The 18,020-nt window shown below is 46.1% G+C and overlaps 4 protein-coding genes across 4 annotated transcripts; 2 read left to right on the top strand and 2 right to left on the bottom strand.

The window, feature by feature from the left end:
- Positions 1-513: 513 nt before the first annotated feature.
- On the bottom strand, positions 514-1,987 carry CCR75_009196 (uncharacterized protein). Its single transcript, XM_067967239.1, has 2 exons — positions 1,351-1,987; positions 514-1,290 (listed from the first exon to the last, which is right to left on the bottom strand). The coding sequence occupies exons 1-2, from the start codon at positions 1,930-1,932 to the stop codon at positions 655-657; spliced, it is 1,218 nt and encodes a 405-aa protein (XP_067818262.1). The 5' UTR covers positions 1,933-1,987; the 3' UTR covers positions 514-654.
- A 199-nt stretch (positions 1,988-2,186) lies between these two features.
- CCR75_009195 (uncharacterized protein) lies at positions 2,187-4,473 on the top strand (the record flags this gene model as incomplete). Its single annotated transcript, XM_067967238.1, has 3 exons — positions 2,187-3,298; positions 3,320-4,319; positions 4,375-4,473. 3 exons carry the CDS (start codon positions 2,187-2,189, stop codon positions 4,471-4,473), a joined length of 2,211 nt encoding a protein of 736 aa, XP_067818264.1.
- A 131-nt stretch (positions 4,474-4,604) lies between these two features.
- On the bottom strand, positions 4,605-6,377 carry CCR75_009194 (uncharacterized protein; the record flags this gene model as incomplete). Its single annotated transcript, XM_067967237.1, has 4 exons — positions 4,605-5,692; positions 5,780-5,882; positions 5,986-6,115; positions 6,178-6,377. The coding sequence occupies 4 exons, from the start codon at positions 6,375-6,377 to the stop codon at positions 4,605-4,607; spliced, it is 1,521 nt and encodes a 506-aa protein (XP_067818263.1).
- Positions 6,378-6,452: 75 nt separating this feature from the next.
- CCR75_009193 (uncharacterized protein) lies at positions 6,453-6,963 on the top strand (the record flags this gene model as incomplete). Its single annotated transcript, XM_067967236.1, has 2 exons — positions 6,453-6,669; positions 6,749-6,963. The coding sequence occupies 2 exons, from the start codon at positions 6,453-6,455 to the stop codon at positions 6,961-6,963; spliced, it is 432 nt and encodes a 143-aa protein (XP_067818261.1).
- Positions 6,964-18,020: the final 11,057 nt, after the last annotated feature.

Genomic DNA, 18,020 nt, shown 5'->3' with positions numbered 1-18,020 from the left:
TCTCATTCGAAGGCTCATAGTCAGCCGCCTGACGTATATCAGGCGACTGTTCCATTCTCCCGAGTCGGCCACTACATCCGACTCGCACTCGTAGTCGACCTCCAAAGAGGGGTCGTATTCACGTGGTGAATCACCACGAGCACTCGCAACATCTAGTGTTGTGCGAGTGGAAGACACTACGGCAGACGTTCCGTCTACCGCAAGAGATAACAGTGCGTCACCCCGCACGAGTTGATTCTTCATGCGATGGAATTTAAAATGATGGATCTGACCAATCAACATCGTTTTAAAAACTAAGTGGTCACATAACGACCACTACATCCAATCACAGTAGAGTGATTGTCGTTTAAGGGAGGGGTGATGTAACGGGGTGTATCGTTACATGAAATTAACACTTAAAGGTTGTTAATTAATATATTATCTAAAAGGTAGATAATATTTGGAGGATATTACTTTATATAGTAATATTCGGAATTTTTATCCATAAATAGGTATAGGCCATTATATCTATTTATTCCGCAGACTAATCAGCACGAAACAGTTACACGACAAGGCAATTTAATGAACGTCACATTGTGTGGGATATTTTTCGTTTTCTGATGGTTGTGTTTTTTTCGTGATGATTCTAATCATGCTAAATCAATGAAATAGTTTCTAGAGGTCAGCAATGTCGCCCTCGTAACGCGCAACTGACCGGTCCGAAAACTGGGGTTCCGCACGCACAATAAAGGCACCACGATGGTCCGGATTTGTGATGAATACGCAGCCTAGTACGCCCATAGCAGCAGCAGCTTCACGCATGGCGTTGGCCACTTTATTTTGCTGACGCTCAGCCAAATGCTGCGTAAAGATGTCACCAGCGCGTCCGCTGGTGATAGCAAGGACTGTAGGGCCGGCGCCACTTAAGAAGCAACCGTGTGCACCAGCTCCCATAGCCGCGGTCATAAGTGGCTTTAAATGAGGATACTGCGCGGCGCCGCGTTGCGGCTGGTGCAGCATATCCTGCGTAGCATATCGTAATTCGCTAAGGTTTCCTGATCGGAAAGCATTTACAAAGATGGCAGCTCGGCCAATGTTAAAGACGGCATCCTTTCGCGGAACATCGGTGGGCAAAATCGCCCGCGCCACGCTCGTCGGCCCTGTCGAGTCTGGAATAAATACGATGCACTGCAAACCATCTGGAATTTGCACGCGCGAAGAGTACCACCGATTGTCAGCAAATATGCCGATTTGCAAGCCACCGTAGATGGCAGGAGCAACATTGTCCGGGTGTCCCTCTATTTCTGAGGCCTGTGCAGGTTCAGTAAATGGGTAAGAAGTGATGATGTCACATTAAACCAATTTTTTTACCAGCTGCAGAAGATCCTCGCGGCCATGGACTGGTAGGCGTATACCAGCGAGGGCAAGGCCCGCAATGATACCACCAACGATACCCGCTGAGCTACTTCCCAGGCCGCGAGCGAAGGGAATGCGATTCTTGCACTGCACCTTAAGATTACGAGGCATTTCCTCTCCCGCTGCAGTGAAAGCGGCCTTAAGGCCCACGATCACTAGGTTGCTTTCATCCGTTGGCAGTTCTTCGGCACCCTCACCTTCGTTTGTAAGCGTAACGAGGCGCACACTAAGCGGATCCTCACCTTTTGCAGCTATTATCTCTACTGATATTTCTGTCCAAATATCGAGCGCCATACCGATAGTGTCGAATCCCGGGCCCATATTGGCCGTCGTAGCCGGCACACGCACTACCACCGACGTAAGCTTACGGCGCTCCTGGCCAATAGGTAGCGCCACTTCCTTAGCTTCGGCAACAGCTTTACTGCGGAGCTCGGTAGCCATGCGCTCCGCATTCTTACTGCGTGATCCCACGTAATAAGCTAATGCTGTGCCAGCCACAACCACAGCAGCCTGCGCAGATACTCGGCCGTCTGGCATGTCCAAACTTTATTGATATAGAAGAAAATGGCAAAATAGTAATAGATTTTTTTACATTCTCCCAGTAATTATTTGTGAGCGTTCGAAAGGTGCGTTTTTATGGGAAGGGAAGAGACTAGATGTGTTTAATCTTAGGCGACATGTCCGGTAGCCCTCACATGCTAGAACTGCCTCCTTTTTTTCTATCGACTGAATGATCGCGACCTTCTTTACTAATTAAACATTTCCTGTGCGTATAGTAGTTAGATACACTGATGAACAGCAGCGATGATGACGACCTCATCCCAATTTCGTTGCTCAGAAAGAAGAGTAACCCGCCTTCTACCTCAAATCAATCTTTGCCCCGAGCCATGCGTAATGCTGCGCATGCTACTAAATTCTGTGTAAACAAAGAAGACTCAGAATCAGACAGTGTTCCACTCGTACAGCTGAAGAAGAATGCAACGGTAAAGAGAAAGATGGCAGCTGCAAATGTTGACAAGGATATAGTGGTCGGGGACAAGAAAATGACAAGAGTAAAGCAAAAGGCTTTTAAAGCCTCAACTTTTGATTTGTTGTCAAAGCCTGGCATGAAAATAGCTGATAAATCGGTGTCGAGTCACAAAGTCAAGGTGAGAAAAGAGAGAGGGTTGAATGTGCGCAAGCTTAAGGTGCACTCTAAGAGCGAGCGTCTGGACATGGCTATCAAGGCATTTCGCTGGTGGCACGCAGAAGAACTTCCCGAGGGCATTCAGTGGCGGATGCTAGAACACAACGGTGTCATGTTTCCGCCTCCGTACAAACCTCACAATGTGCCGCTACTGTACAATGGCAAACCGATCGATTTGTCGCCTAGTCAAGAAGAAATTGCTAGCTTTTACGCTGCCATTCCGAAGGACGGGCCACAGCTTGGTAACTTTAAAACGGCCAAGATTTTTAACCACAACTTTTTTACGGACTTTAAAAAGGCGTTGGGAAAGCAGCATGAGGTTAAGACATTTGAACTGTGCGATTTCTCTCTTATTGCTGGCCATTTGGAAAAGCTGCGTGCTGAGAAAAAGAATATGACGAAAGAAAGGAAGCTATTGGAGAAGGAAAGACGTGAAATGGAGCTGTTTTGCAATGGCTTCGCCTTTGTTGATGGTCATTTAGAAAAAGTGGGCAACTTTCGGATTGAGCCTCCTGGCCTATTTCGGGGTCGCGGTGAGCATCCTAAGACTGGTACACTGAAGGAGCGTGTGTTGCCAGAGGATGTGACAGTCAATGTGGGTATTTCAGATCGTGTACCTATTTGCAATGTCCCGGGTCATGCTTGGAAACAAGTGATTCACCGTGATACTGTTTCATGGCTAGCTTACTGGAACGAAAATGTTATGGGAGGAATAAAGTACGTTTTTTTTGCAGCTAGTTCGAGCTTCAAGGGTAAGTCGGACTTGGCCAAATATGAAAAAGCCCGACAACTTAAGAATTGCATTGAAAAAATACGCCGTGACTATACAAAAGGTTTAAGGGCCAAGGACATGTCTACCAAGCAACGTTCAACTGCTATGTGGGTCATAGATGTGTTGGCGCTTCGTGTGGGCAATGAGAAAGGCGAGGACGAGGCTGACACCGTCGGCTGCTGTAGCTTACGTGTAGAGCACATGTCCTTCAGTGACGAGAACTGTGCCTTAACGCTATCGTTCCTTGGAAAGGATTCTATGCCGTACAATAATACTGTCGGACTTGCTCAATATGGTGACGTCGGGAAGCAGGTGTTTAAAAACTTACAAACTTTTTGCGCTAACAAGGGAAAAAATGAAGAGGTATTTCACGAGCTATCTGTCACGGAACTAAACAAGCACCTAAGCTCGCTCATGCCTGGGCTTAGCGCGAAGGTTTTTCGCACGTTCAATGCATCATTCACGTTGGAAAAGGAGCTACATCAGCTCTCGAAACAAGAATTAGACCCACGGGGCCAGTTGGAATTAGCGCCGAAGGTTGTGCTATACAACGATGCTAACCGGAAGGTCGCAATATTGTGCAATCATCAACGCACTGCTCCAAAATCTTTTGATACTACGTTGGACAAGATGAATACGCAGCTTGACCAGCTAAAAAGTCAATTGAAGGACTTAAAGCAAATGCAGAGAATGGTTTTGGAAGGAGAATCGAGTAGCATCAAGTTGAAGAAGGATCAGGCTGCTTTTAACAAGGAAGAAGATGCAATAGCAAAAAAGGCTCAGGCTCATATTTTTCAAAAAACGCCCTCGGCTGATCAAGTTGCAAAAAAGATTGAGAATTGGAAAAAGAAGATCAACGCGTTGACTTTGCGCCTACAGGACAAGACCGACAACAAGGAAGTCGCCCTTGGCACTTCGAAGCTTAACTATATGGACCCGCGCATTACCGTCGCATGGTGTAAAAGGGTACGCTTGGCTGCTGGTACTTATTTGCATATATTTGAGTAGGCTAATAGTTCAGTTGTTACAGAACGAAGTGCCCATCTCCTCTGTGTTTTCCAAGACTCTGCGTGAAAAGTTTGTGTGGGCAATGGACGTTGATCCCATGTGGAATTTCTAATGTCAAAGTCGATTGCGAAGCATCGAGAATATAAAAGTGGGAATCTGTAACAGATTTCACAAGCAACCTCGTTTTAGCAAAGTTTAATTAGCTATTCAACTCCAGCCTATAAATGAAGCCCCTTTCTATTGCTAGGACTGCATTTCAATATCTACATCCCCATCGCAGGCACTCCAATCCTCGCAACATTTCTTAAGCTTTTCCATCAGCTTCATATGCCCTCGCCGCTCGGCAAAATTCCACGCTTTGTTGCCAGTGTGGTCTTCAAGACAAGGATTTGCTCCTAAACCCAGTAGCTTGGTTGCAGCGTCATCACGACCGTGATGCGCAGCCGCCATCAATGCCGACGAGTGATCCGACTCGACACGCTGAAAGTTTACGTCCATTCCGTTTTGTATAAGACTAAATACTGAATGGAAATCTTCCTGACGGAAAGCATGATAAATCGCGGCATCCATCACTGATCCAAGCACCTGTACATTGCGGTCCTTTACCGACAGCGACATACCACACATATTTTTACCGGCCGCCTTATTGCTACTAATACTACCCATGGCTAAGTGTGATACGGGTGCAACGCTAATAGGTTCGCACTTATCCTTTTGACCACACTTTGCACAAAATTCACAATGAGTACATCGCTTTGAAGCCATGCGCCTGCACTTTCGGCACGGCGAACGCGGCCCGTACTGCATGTCGTGGCCATTACCTCGAATTTTTTGTTCTAAAGAGGCACTTAACGCTGCTTGGTTCACGTTTGTAATAACATTTTCATCGGCAAGCAGCACTCCTTCATCGCCTTCGTCAGTAAATTCCTTGTATCCACTCCCGTTATTCTTGCCAAAATTAAAATCTTTCTGTAGAAATGACTTTGGTTGGTACTGCAAAACTGAGGAAGGTGCGATCCGGAGACTGGTCGTGCAAGAGCTTGAAGATGATGCCGTGGTATTTAGTGCAGTAGCCGTATCCGACTTATTAGACTTCAAAAACACGGGTGGTTTAATCGTCGACGCAGACACAGCAGAGATCATAGGTGTCAAAGAGGGCTGGGCGAAATCCTCACCACTAGTCTTGGTAATGCAAGAGCTATTGCCGTTCAAGTGGCCATGAGAAGTGCGCCGAAAGTCACTGCGGTTATCATTAGCAGTCGACGGCACACCACAAGAGCTTTCGAGATGACGGCGACAAATATTTAATCGGCTCCAATCAGCCGCGTACTCTTGAGTTCATTAACGAAATAGGTTCTGTCAACGTTTCTGTCAACATCGCGGCAGCTTAAACTAGCCCTTTCCATGCAAACATTTACCTGATCCAGCATTATCGTAAATATCTAAAACTTTAGCGATCGTCCCTGTGAGATATGAGTTTTGAATCCTCTGCGCGTCCGTCTGCACATTTACATCCAACACCTACAGCAATAACACATATAAGAAGTGGCATTTGCCATCAGCACAATTTGTCCTTGCTCGAGTCAGCGTCTGCTTTAACGTAAGCAAAGTCTTCGTATCATACCCGCAGCAATGCGCGCAATTGAGAATACATCTCGATCCGCTTCTTTTCCTTCGACAGCCCAATTTCCTTCTCGGTGGCGCCATCCATCAACCACGCGCTCAGCACTTTAAGCCCGCCTTGCGCATAAAACCTATTTAATAGTAAGATCTCAAGTAAGTATTTATTTAAAAATTTCATCCTTATCACAATTACACTTGGGCGTCAGCTTCGCTTAGCTGTGTAATGAAAAGCGCCAGGATCGCGCGGTGCGGTAGCGTGTGAATGGATGGCATCAGCTTGCACAAAACCTGTGTGCGTTCTGATCCCACGACCTCGCCATCTTCGTTCATTAAAAAGCCAAGCACACTCACGACGCCCATTGCGGCAGCATCCTCCCATATGCGAGTACGCATCCTCAATTAAAGTCTCAGAATTTGGTAGCTCCGGCAAAGTTTTAACCAATCATACACCAATTAAGAACAATTCAGATGGACACAACGTCGCTGCGCTATTTCGCCTTAAGGAAACTACAGGAGGCCAAAGAGCGTGGGACCGAGCTGGCAGCTTTCACGGCAGCACGTGCAGCCTCATCTATAAATCTCTCTGTACCTGATTCATCGTCCTTCGTCTTTCGCGCTCAGAACTCGGCTGGGAAACAGCCTGACCAGCAGCAGCTGTTGCCGCTTAAGAAGCTTGAGTCACTCAGTGAGATATTATTATTCATTTTTTACTAGTGGAGATATAATGTGACGGGCATGCTTGTCTATTGTCTTCACATTGTTAGAAAAGTTTAACGACTCGCTGCGCGCACGGCTGTTGAATAAGTCAATGGACGAGTGTATTTACAAGCTTAACCTAATCAACGAGTCACTAGCTTTCTCAATTGAAAATATACAAGAGGGCTCACATGTAATGAAGCTGCTAAATCGCCAGTTTAGGGATACCGCTGCTATGGAATACCCAAACGACCTGGCATCATGTAAGCATCAGCCAATTTAGTCGAAATAAATGCAATTGAACAGATTTAAACTTTTTAAAATTAACGATTTGGAAATCTATAAGCCTTTTTTACACGAGTAAGAATATAAATTATCATCATTTCATAATTTTTACTTGACATTTCCAGTATTACCGTAAATGAAGCGAAGCTACCATTGAAACGGGGCACTGCCGACTTGTACTGCTTCAGTACAAGTCCACTTTGTACTGCTTCAGTGCAAGTGGTGCCACACGTCACTTCTACACAAGTGCGTCTCTCTTTAAAACACTTGCTTTAAAGAGGGTTAAAAGTAAACTGTATTTAATATAATTAAGTTCCTATCTTTTTTCTACTAACTTAATTAAATACTAAAACAAGAAATGTTAATAGAGTCTTATCTGTCTTTCTCTTTGCGCGCGTACAGTGCTGACTGGACCGCGGAGCAAGTGGATATAAAGGCCTATATGTAACCGGGGGTATCGTTACATGAAATTAACACTTAAAGGTTGCTAGTTAATATATTTTCTAAAAGGTAGATAATATCTGGAGAATATTTCTTTACATAGGAATATTCGGAAAGCTTATCAATTGGGAGATTCAGGCGATTATATGTACTTGCTCCGCGGTCCAGTCAGCACTGGACGCGCCCAATGAGAGAGACAGATAAGACTTTATCTCATGTTTTGTATTAGTTTATATTTAAGTTAGTATTAAATCGATAGAACAGAAGAACTTAATTATATTAAATACAGTTTACTACTAACCTCTTTAAAGCAAGTGTTTTAAAGAGAGTCTTCCTCTGCACGTACTAGTGTACGTGAAGTGACGTGAGGCGCCACCCGCACTGAGGCAGTGCGAAGTAGACTTGTACTAAAGCAGTACAAGTCAGTAGTGCCCCATTACACCTGGTAGCACTTTGAAGTCCATCCAAGGACCACAGCTCTGTCATCTAACATGGACATGTCAGATGATTATGGAAATTGGCATCATGTTTCGCGTGATAGCTACTCTTTTCTAAGTAACATAGAAAAGGAGTGCGGTCGAACAAATGAATTCGACCGTAGGAAATGATGCCTTCCTGACCATGCTGTGCGGTTTGGACAGAGATGCTCTCCATTTAACCATCGCCAAGTTCATACAACATGAACTTGACGAGGCGAAGGAGAAGGTAGCCTTGCTTAATCAGCAAGGCTCAACAGGCAGAACTGTTGAGATTACAACAGGTACAGACAGACCCCTGTACTGAACCTGGGATAACGCACACGCGTCGTCCTGAAACCTAAAAGATAGATATAGAGAGTCAAAGAAGACTCCTTTTAAGATGGCTTGTCGAGTTGGACAATGCCACAAGGGCTCGTCACATCGTCTACGAGCAACTGCAAGTCGCACTTTCTCAGTCAAATTTGGCAGGTCGTGCCAAAACTTGGGCACTAAACCTTACGTTGCGTGACCCATATGCCTTCGGGTCGCTAGAAGCTTTAAAGCCCGACTCAAACAGACCTTTGAACCGTCTAGAGCTCATTTCAGAGCTCGATCGGAGCTTCTGAAACTCAAGCAAGGCAAGCGTGATGTTCACGCTTATGCCCAGCACATACGACTCTTAGCGAGTTTATCACGAACAACCCAGTTCATGAACAAACGTTCATTACGGTGTTCATGCAAGGTCTTACGGATGGTCCTGTAAAGAACCACCTGTTCCACTTGGAACTGGATACGCTTGAAGAAGCAATGTCCGTTGCAGAACAGGAGGACTTTAGCTTGAGACAGGCTTAAGCTAGTTTATCATCGTATCGTCCTTCAAGACGACACATGCTTGGAGGTCCAGGACCTACAGACCTCGCTTTTCGCTTTTCGCACAACAAGCGATTGTAGAAATGCATTCGCTTTCAAAAGTTAGGACACTACCCTCATGAGTACAGGGCCCCACGCCCAGTACCGAGAAGTACTGAACGAAATTATGGACCGAATGCCAAAAAGAGCAACGGTCGCGGGTCCGACGTTGTTGCGAAATCGCAACAGCGAGGCGGCCACCAAAAACGGTCAGGGTCAGTTTAGGTCGAGTAGAGAGTCGACCAAAGAGGACCCGACTGTGATAGCGCAATCACAGTCGGAGGACGTTGAGAGAATAAGTCCCCACGTACTTGAGGAGAAATCTCTTCAGATAGTTAATGCTGAAGTCTTGTTACTTCAGCATTCCGAGGGATTAATCCCTCGACAGCCAGTGGATAAATCCCAGAAAGAAACCGATACATTGAATGTCTTGATTAATGACAGATCAAGAGTAGGCGCTTATACTCTTGATTTGTAAGCGCCGTCGAAGTAAACCTCAGAGAAATTCAATTACGAACTCTAGAACCCGAGCGGTACTTGAGAGATCTGCATAGTGGTAGAATAAAACAGATCTGAGTACCCGTCACAGAGGACGAATACGTAACCGATATTCGGTCGGCGGTATTTTGTTACTGAGAACGAACGGGCTCTCAGCAGCTCATCGATGGACGAAATTGTTTTCGATGTGAAGACTCCGATTGAAAAATATACTACTCAATCTTGAGAGTTAGTCAAGACAAATCCTCTATACGAGGATTTAATGGAATTCAAGGATGTATTCCCTGAAACAGTTCCATGCGAGTTGCCTAAAGATATATATTTTTTTATAAAAAATAATAACTCACTAGTCTCTCGACATGATATCGATCTCAAACCGGGCTCGAAGTACTGTGTCATGGAGGAGTGGCCACTGCCTCGTGAACAAGTACTTGCGATCGATAAATTCTGTATCGATCGATTATAAGCGATCCATGTAAGGGAGTCAACCTCCTCACATAGGTCTCCGACCTTCTGTGTGCGAAAGGCCACAGGAGGGTGGTAAACTAAATGCTGCAACAGTACCGGCTCAAACGCCGATACCTAGAAAAAACGTAATCATAGATGGTTTGTTTAAGCGTACCGACGTTTCGTCTATGGATCTAATGGAGGGATTCAATAGATTCTTATGCGTGAATGGGATATCCCGTACACTGCCGAGAGCACGCCCATTCTAATGCTCTGGGAATGGCTAGTAATGCCACAGGGGCTTAGGAACGCCCCTGCAACATACAACAGATGCGTAACGAATCTGTTGAGCCGGTGCGAGAAATCGCACCGAGTTATTTCGAAGATGAATTCGTTTATAGCCCGGGTATGGACGGAAAGACGGACGTGGAAGTTCATAAAACTCACGTTCGTCAGGTCCTTACACTTATGCGAAAGCATAAGTTGTACGCAGATCTCGAGAAGTGTATATTCGCTACAAGTGAAATACCACTTCTTGGGTGCATCGTCGGTAAACACGGCGAGCGCCCTGATCCCGAAAAGATCAAGGAAATTACCGACTGGCCAGTTCCAGTCGATGTCAAGGGACTGAGAAAGTTCCTTGGTTTAGCGGCGTACTTGCACAAGTACTCTCGCAATAATGATGAGATGACAGTTCATCTCTCTTGTCTCTTGAAAAAATACGAGAAATGGCTATGGAACGCTAATTGTCAGCGTTTCGTCAAGGTATGAAGCCAAACTTGATGCAATCGCCCATCTTGGCGATTGCAGATCAAGACAGACCATTCCATGTGGTCTGTGACGCCAGCGATTTCGCAACCGGCTGCGCGTTAATGCAATACGATACAGACGACGCGCTCCGCGCCGTCTGTTACCAATTGTTTCGGCTGTAACCAACTGAACGTAATTACCAGTGCATGACAAGGAACTCCTTGTCATGAAATATGCACTGGCTAAGTTTATCTCCTTGGATACCGTTCATCGTTTATACGGACCATGCGTCATTACGCACGGCCGTAAACAGCCCACCCTCTCGCAAAGAATGGCGAGGTGGCTATCTTTCTTCGCAGAGTATAATTTTTCCGTGGAATATAAACCAAGACGACTTAATGTCGTCGCTGATGCGTTATCACGCCGACCCGACTTCGAGCCGGCTGTGCACTCCGACAGCGAAAATATTCCACTGTTGCAATACTCATTACAAGTGTACCGTCATCAATTTTGTTTGATGACATAAAGAAAGCCTACACAGAAGATAAAGAATTTCTGCGTTAATGTATCATCTGATGAATCCATCCAATTAATCTTTTAAAGATTTACCGGCTTTATATCGATCGTCATCCGATCGATACACAACACGCAACGGCTTACTGTGTTACACAGCCGTTGCCGGCGACACTCCACGTGTCGTCGTCCCACTTTATAATGTCTGAGTGTCATCAAGTGGGCATCGTGGGCGTGAGAAAACTTATCTCACAGTAAGTCGCGACTTTACTGGCACCGCCAGTTTCAGTTCGTGCGCAAGTACGTTCGTGCTTGCGAAGTATGTCAACGGGTGAAGCCCAGCCCTTCATCCCGTGCACCTCTCCAACCTCTACAACTTCCAGCAGAGTGTTGGCAGTCCGTATCTGTGGACTTCGTCTTCGGATTTCCCGAAAACGACCACAAAAATAATGGAATCCTTGTTTTTGTAGACAGATTCAGCAAGATGGTGCACCTTGCTGCGGTACCAGAGTCGATTACGGCTCCGGGTTGTGCCCGTGTCTTTATCGACACGGTATTCAAATTCCACGGTTTACTCCGTGAACTGGTCTCGGATAGAGATCCACCGTTATCGGCGGAGTTTGGCAATCCGTATTCTGATCTCTCGGAACACGGCTGACTATGTCAACATCCGATCACCCAGAAACGGATAATCAAACAGCGTCCTCGAAGAGATACTTCGAGGTTACGTCCAATCGTATCCGAATTGGAGCGAGTTTTTACCGATGGTCGAATTCGCCATCAATAATTCGGTGCATGCGTCTACAACGCATACACCGTTCTTTGTGAATGGCTTACGCCATCCTCGCATACCGACCCAATTAGAGGGATCCTCTAGTCTAAGGGGGGGGGACTCGCAGGAGCAAAACCAATTCTGGCTCATGCTCAACACGCGTCGAAAATAACAACGACGCGAGTGATGTCAATGTCGAAGAAAACGACATCGAAAATGAGATTGATCTCATGGCAGTACGCACTAAGCGTACTGAAAAAGACAAAACAAATGAGTTAGCGGAAGAGTTTCTGCTAACTCGAGAATCAATTATCCGTTTCGTTCAGGATTCTATTGCTAACGCAGTGGACCGACAGAAATGGAATGCAGACAAACATGGAAGAGCAAATGTTAATTCATTCAAATTAATGATCTAGTGCTACTCTCTACGGTAAACTTACCTAAACGATTAGTCACTAATGTGGGTAGCATTAAACTACTACCCAAGTTCATTGGGCCTTTCCGTGTACTGCATCGAAGAGGCAATGCGTACACAATAGAATTGCGACGTAGGATGCGAACGCATCCTACGTTTTACGTTGGTCGGCTCCGGCCGTACCATCAGTACGCGGCTTCTTCCGAGGACGGATTTGACCACTCTTTACAAGAATACCCAAAAGATTATTGTGATCGCGAACCAGATTTTCATGTTGAACCTGAAGTTTCTCAGGCCGGTTTCGAAGATCCTCGAAGCTACGATGAGCTGACGACAGCTCATCGCGGACAGCATGATACTTCCGCTCGTACTCCAACAAGGAGTACGCACTCTTCGAACGGTCTTCCAACCGCTCGATATGGTGAGCCTGCACCGTCTGCTCCAACGAGCGACGCTTACCGCGCTCGTGGTCAAGTCCCTCCTCCAAATCATGGAGGAAGCGATCGAGTTTGTCGACCATCGACACTAGATCCGACACATGGGTCGGATTTAATTTTCACTCCTCCGCCACAACCATTGGTGAATTTCCAAGGCTGTCAACGTTTCCTTGTGGAACGTATACTCCGTGATGTGAAGGGGTAGCGAACAAGTTATCTTGTTCGCTGGTGCGGTTTACAACCTTCACATGACAGCAGGGAGCCTCGTTCCCAGCTGGTTGTTGACGTTGAGAGCCTCGTCCGTCAGTATGACGAGACCCATCCAATGGATCATAAGGTCTATCAGAAAACACGCGCCTCTGGCGCCTGTAAATCGATGGCAAAACGTCAATCTCATCGCGCATCTCGATAGAGATGCGAGCCCTTCCCCTGGATCACTGGTGACCCGGCGAGGACGCCGGAGGAGATCGCTGCCCGCGACGCTCTTCATGAGCATTACCTTACGCCGAAGGTAATGACGCGAAGCCAGTATCTGACGCGTTTACGTGATCAAGCTTGTGGGGCTTCGGTGACCTGCATGAGAAAGATTCTGATCGTTTTGTTTCCAAACGAAACAAGGAGTGAAAACGAAGTCTCATTTGAGAACTGGGTTCACCGGGCCCGCAAACTCCGTAATATCTGGAATATCAGAGAGTCTGCGGATTAAGGTGAAGCTTCGCTTCGACTTCGCTAAGCTTTAGGCCAAAGGCCAGTTACGTTCAGCATTTATGCCACAAAACGAAGTAAGGCTAGCCGATATTTCAGTGCTACGGTTGACCGTACAACCAAGGATCGAAGCCGCACTGAGGCTTTAGATCCACCTAATCCCACGTTTAGTAGTGGGAAGCGACGTTTGACGCGAGTTGACCCTCAGCTTGGAGCTCAAAAATGTCAACGTTGTACGGGCAATCTTGCCGAAGAGGTACCTCGAACTCCCAAGAGTTTTTGGAAGAGGGTTACCCTAGCCACTTCACCAGATACTAGTATTGACCCTCACGACGACGTCGCTTTAAAAGTTTCTCCACATGAAACTGAAGGTTTCCCCGCGCATCAAGCGGTGCGGGAGGGGGCCGAAATTTCGGCGGAAGCATTTGATGCTCAACGACACGAGGTGCAACTTCTTCGTGAGGTCCTTGCTCGGGTTGGGAGCTCTTTTGAGGCGGTTCGGGCGTCTTTCGCCGAAATCGCTTTTACCACGTAAAGAGGGCCAGTTGGATATCCTGGTGAGGATGCAACAATCTGCGGCACGACCGCCTGTCTCGGCGCAAGCGCCTTCAAGTCCAAGTGGGAAGGGTCCCGATATGGCTAAAGCAAGCCAACGTAAAACACTGGATGTGTACGCAGCTTGTTGGGAAGGTTTAGCGTATAAGCTAGGCCCTTCTTGGCCACGAACGTAAATGGTCCAATAAAGCGCGGGCGAAATTTGGTCTTGAAGACCGCGGATACCAAGTTGGTAGGTAGGTTCTTAGCGTTTAGTAAAACTCGGTCTCCGACCATATACGAATTAATACAGTTTCTGCTTTTGGCATCTGCTTCTTGTTTTTGTTTGTCTTGGCTATCAGCCATCGTATCTCTTACATGTCTTAAGATACTAAATCGCGTCGCGAGAAACTCGCTTACTTGTTTCCGAACGGTAACAGGGCTGATATCAGCAAGCCTATCGGCCGATTCTCCCCCACCAAGCCCTTAACCCTGCAGTGGTATCGTTAATGGAACGCGCGGTTGGTAAGACCGTTTACATAGAACACAGTATAGCCTGTAGAGGCATGAACAGCGTCATTGAACGCAAACTCCACTACTGGGAGCATTGAGCTCCAGCGCTTTGGTGTCTGAGCACACACGCTGCGTTAAACGTCTTCAATGACGCGATTGACAAGTTCAGTTCGACCATCGGTCTGTGGATGGTCCGCAGTGGACATCTCCAATCTGGTTATAAGCACTCGGAAAATTGATTTCCAGATTTACCCGTAAAATCGGGGATCCCGATCAGAGATAATTGCCACTGGCAAACCATGTTTTCGAAACACGCGATCGATGAACAGCTTAGCTGTACCGTCTCCATCAATGGAATCTGGCACGGCTGCTTAGTAAGCCATTTTGCTCAAACGGTCAACAAAGACCACTATACCGGAGTTACCGGCTGAATCTTTCGGTAGCCCAAAGACGAAATCCATACTAATGGACTCCCACAATCCTATGGGGACGGGAAGACTCGCCAGTGGCGCAGCAGCATGTGTCGAGGGTTTAATCCGTTGGCACGTTTCGCATGTGCGAATATATGTGCTGACCCATTTTTAAAGTTTGGGCCACCGACTCTGGCCTATGAAGCCGTAGGTCTTTTCTCAAGCGAGATGACCACCAAGGACAGTATCGTGTGCCTCATATTGGATCCGGTACTTCACCTCCTCATCATGAGGAACAATGACACGCGGAGGGTCCGCGATGTTTGTGCAACAGGTTGTTATCGATAGAAATCGATGTAACCTTGCACGCAAACGTGCCGCCAATTTAATACCCAATTTGAGTCCTATAACGCTCGTAGCAGAGCTGCACACTGTTTATCCTTGGCGTAAGCCGAACTGATTAATTCAGGAATAGGTGACGAGATAGTCGTTGAATGAGAATCTCATAATCCGGCCTGCGTGATAACGCGTCGGCCAAAGCATTTTGCTTGCCGGGCTTATACTTCACCACGAAGTTGGATTCCGCAAAAAAAGATAGTTATCGGGCCATTTTCTGTGAGAGATGGGGCGACTTAGTCGCCGTGCGCAATGATGTGTGATCTGTAAAAATCACAAACGGCTTAGAGCCGAGTGGATGACCTCTGAATTTGACGAGAGCATACTTCATAACAAGGAACTCTTTGTCATGAACTGGGTAGTTCTTTTCCGCAGCTTTAAGCTTTTTAGACTCGAACGCAATAACACGTTGATGCCCATCAACATCTGTTTGTAACAGAGCACTGCCAATGGCAAAATCTGATGCGTCAAAGACGATACTGAAAGGCCAATTTGGGTTTGGCAGTACCAGAATCGGGGCATGGATAAGACTACCCTTAACTGCTCGAAAAGCATTATTTTCGGTGCTAGTCCAGCACCATTCTATATCTTTCTTTAGGAGTTTAGATAATGGCCTAGCCATATCAGCGTAATTTTTGCTATATTTGTGTAAATAATTGGCGAGACCCAACCACTTAAGCAAATCCTTTTGGTTTTTAGGAACCGGCCAATCTACTATGGCTTTTACCTTAGCGGAATCGCTCTAAGGCATCGCTTTCCAATGAAGTTTTCTAAAGAAGGAATTTCGTCTGCGCCAAAAATGCATTTAGATGCATTGGCATACAATTTTTTTGTGCGCATGCATTCGAGCACTGCTCGCAAATGGTCTAAATGGTTTTCCATATCCGACCGACCCTGCTCCGCACGACTATGGACAAAAATGTCATCGAAATAAGTCTGTGCATAACCTCGATGAGGGCGAAACAGTTGCGTCACTAGACGATTAAATGTTGCCGGGGCGTTGGAAAGCCATTGTGGAAAACCAGCCACTCCCATTACATGCCGCTTTGGGTGCTAACCGCTGTAAGCGGGATATCACTAGCTCGCATAAGCACTTGGTAGTAACCATTGACTAAGTCCAATGCACTGTACATTGTACATCCCACCATATTGTTCTAAAGAACATCTTTTCTAGGAATGGGGGTTTGGGCTGGTATAGTGGCAGCCTTAAGCTTATTATAAGCATGTACAATGCGCCATTTACCATTTGGCTTTTTGACACAAAAATGTCGGTGTCGAATGAGGAGATTTGTTCTCTCGTAACATTTCAGCCTCGTGCTTTGCATGGAAGAAATCGTCAATGACGTCACACTGCTCCTTTGGTAAAAGCCATTGTTCTTGTGACACAGTATTTGGTTCCCATTACTAAGTCAATTTCATGATGAACACTTCTATCCGGAGCTAAAACAGATGGTGGGTTATTACATACCTTATCTTGGAATTCCTTAATTAAGGAATAAAAAGGATCCGTAGGATCTTCCAGGATCGGTGACCCATTTCGCGCACAAAGTGCACCTTTTGTGTCATCCAGGACAGCTTCGTCTAGAAGTGACGATGAGTTTAACTCAACCATAGGTCGAATGACCATCATTTCAGATAAGTCACCAGTTTTTAAGACTCGACCGCACTCATCAATAGACATTTCGTCTAGCTCTAAAAGAGCATGTAACGAGAGGATTGCCGCAAGGCTTACTTCCCCCTCAATGTTACCGGTTACGCCATTTACAAGCGTATGTACTTGCTCACTCGTATCACTTTGTGAGGGTATACACGCTTCGTGTCCATCCTGTCTTGGAGTGAAGATGAAGACAATACGCCTTTTAGAGGCCGGGACATTCACGTCCCCAGGGTTTTCAGCCTGTATTGGTTCTATACAAGACATGGTGTCTAATTTGACATCCGATAAAGAGTTAAAAAACTCAACTTCCTTATCCAGCGAACGTTTACGTGTCGCCTCACGTGCATTAGGAGGATTTGACCCAAAATGCCCTGGCGAACCGCCAATAGTGTCACTATTGACACTTAGGATGGTGCCACCTCGGCCGACCATACTCGGTGGACTTAGACGTGCCACTCCACGTATCTCAGGGATATTGCACGCTGCTTTCAGCATTTAGTGAATCGTTAGTATAGCGAGTGTTACTCGACGAAGTACGTGCCGTTTTACTTATTTCTGCTCAGTCGGGCTCAAAATTAATGTTTTTAACATTAGAGTTTATTAACTCAGACATGCCAATGTCTAAAACAGTGACAGACTCATTCTTGGTATGGCCTGGCTAGAACATCATGAACCGAATTAGTAATATTTATTGTGAGGAGTAGCTTCTCCAGACAAGCTATTGATAAGCCTTTCTGGCAAAAGCCACGGCTTCTTTTCAGGGGCGAGATGAGACATTTTACTGTCTTCACTCCCCTGACCGTGGATCAATTGGAAGTCTAAGACCTTAGGCGCCACGCGCAATATTCCTAGCAAAGTTTTGGAGAGTCATGGACCCACCTTTGCTAGGCAACAAATGAGATCATATCTCGAATCCAAATCAAGGACGAGACAGCGTTCCATACTGTCAAAGTCCAGAAACTTTATACCTAAGTTCAATGGAACTTTGGGAACAGTGACCCGAGTCCCTGTCCCTAAGCAAACAGTGTTATTGTATTATCTCCATGCGCTCTAAGTACCTCCACGTATTGTTGATTTCCCTCAATAGAAAGGCGTCGAGCATAATTGCAAGACACTCCTGAGTCAATTAAAATTGACCACGGCTTACCAAAGCCCTTTACAATCGAAATGAGCACCAAGCTAATTGGGGCAAGGTTCTAT

The sequence above is a fragment of the Bremia lactucae genome, linkage group LG6 (assembly GCF_004359215.1).
Source record: "Bremia lactucae strain SF5 linkage group LG6, whole genome shotgun sequence".
NCBI lineage: Eukaryota > Oomycota > Peronosporomycetes > Peronosporales > Peronosporaceae > Bremia > Bremia lactucae.
The sequence above is the reverse complement of the archived record's forward strand: the minus strand, read 5'-3'. Positions and strand labels throughout refer to the sequence as shown.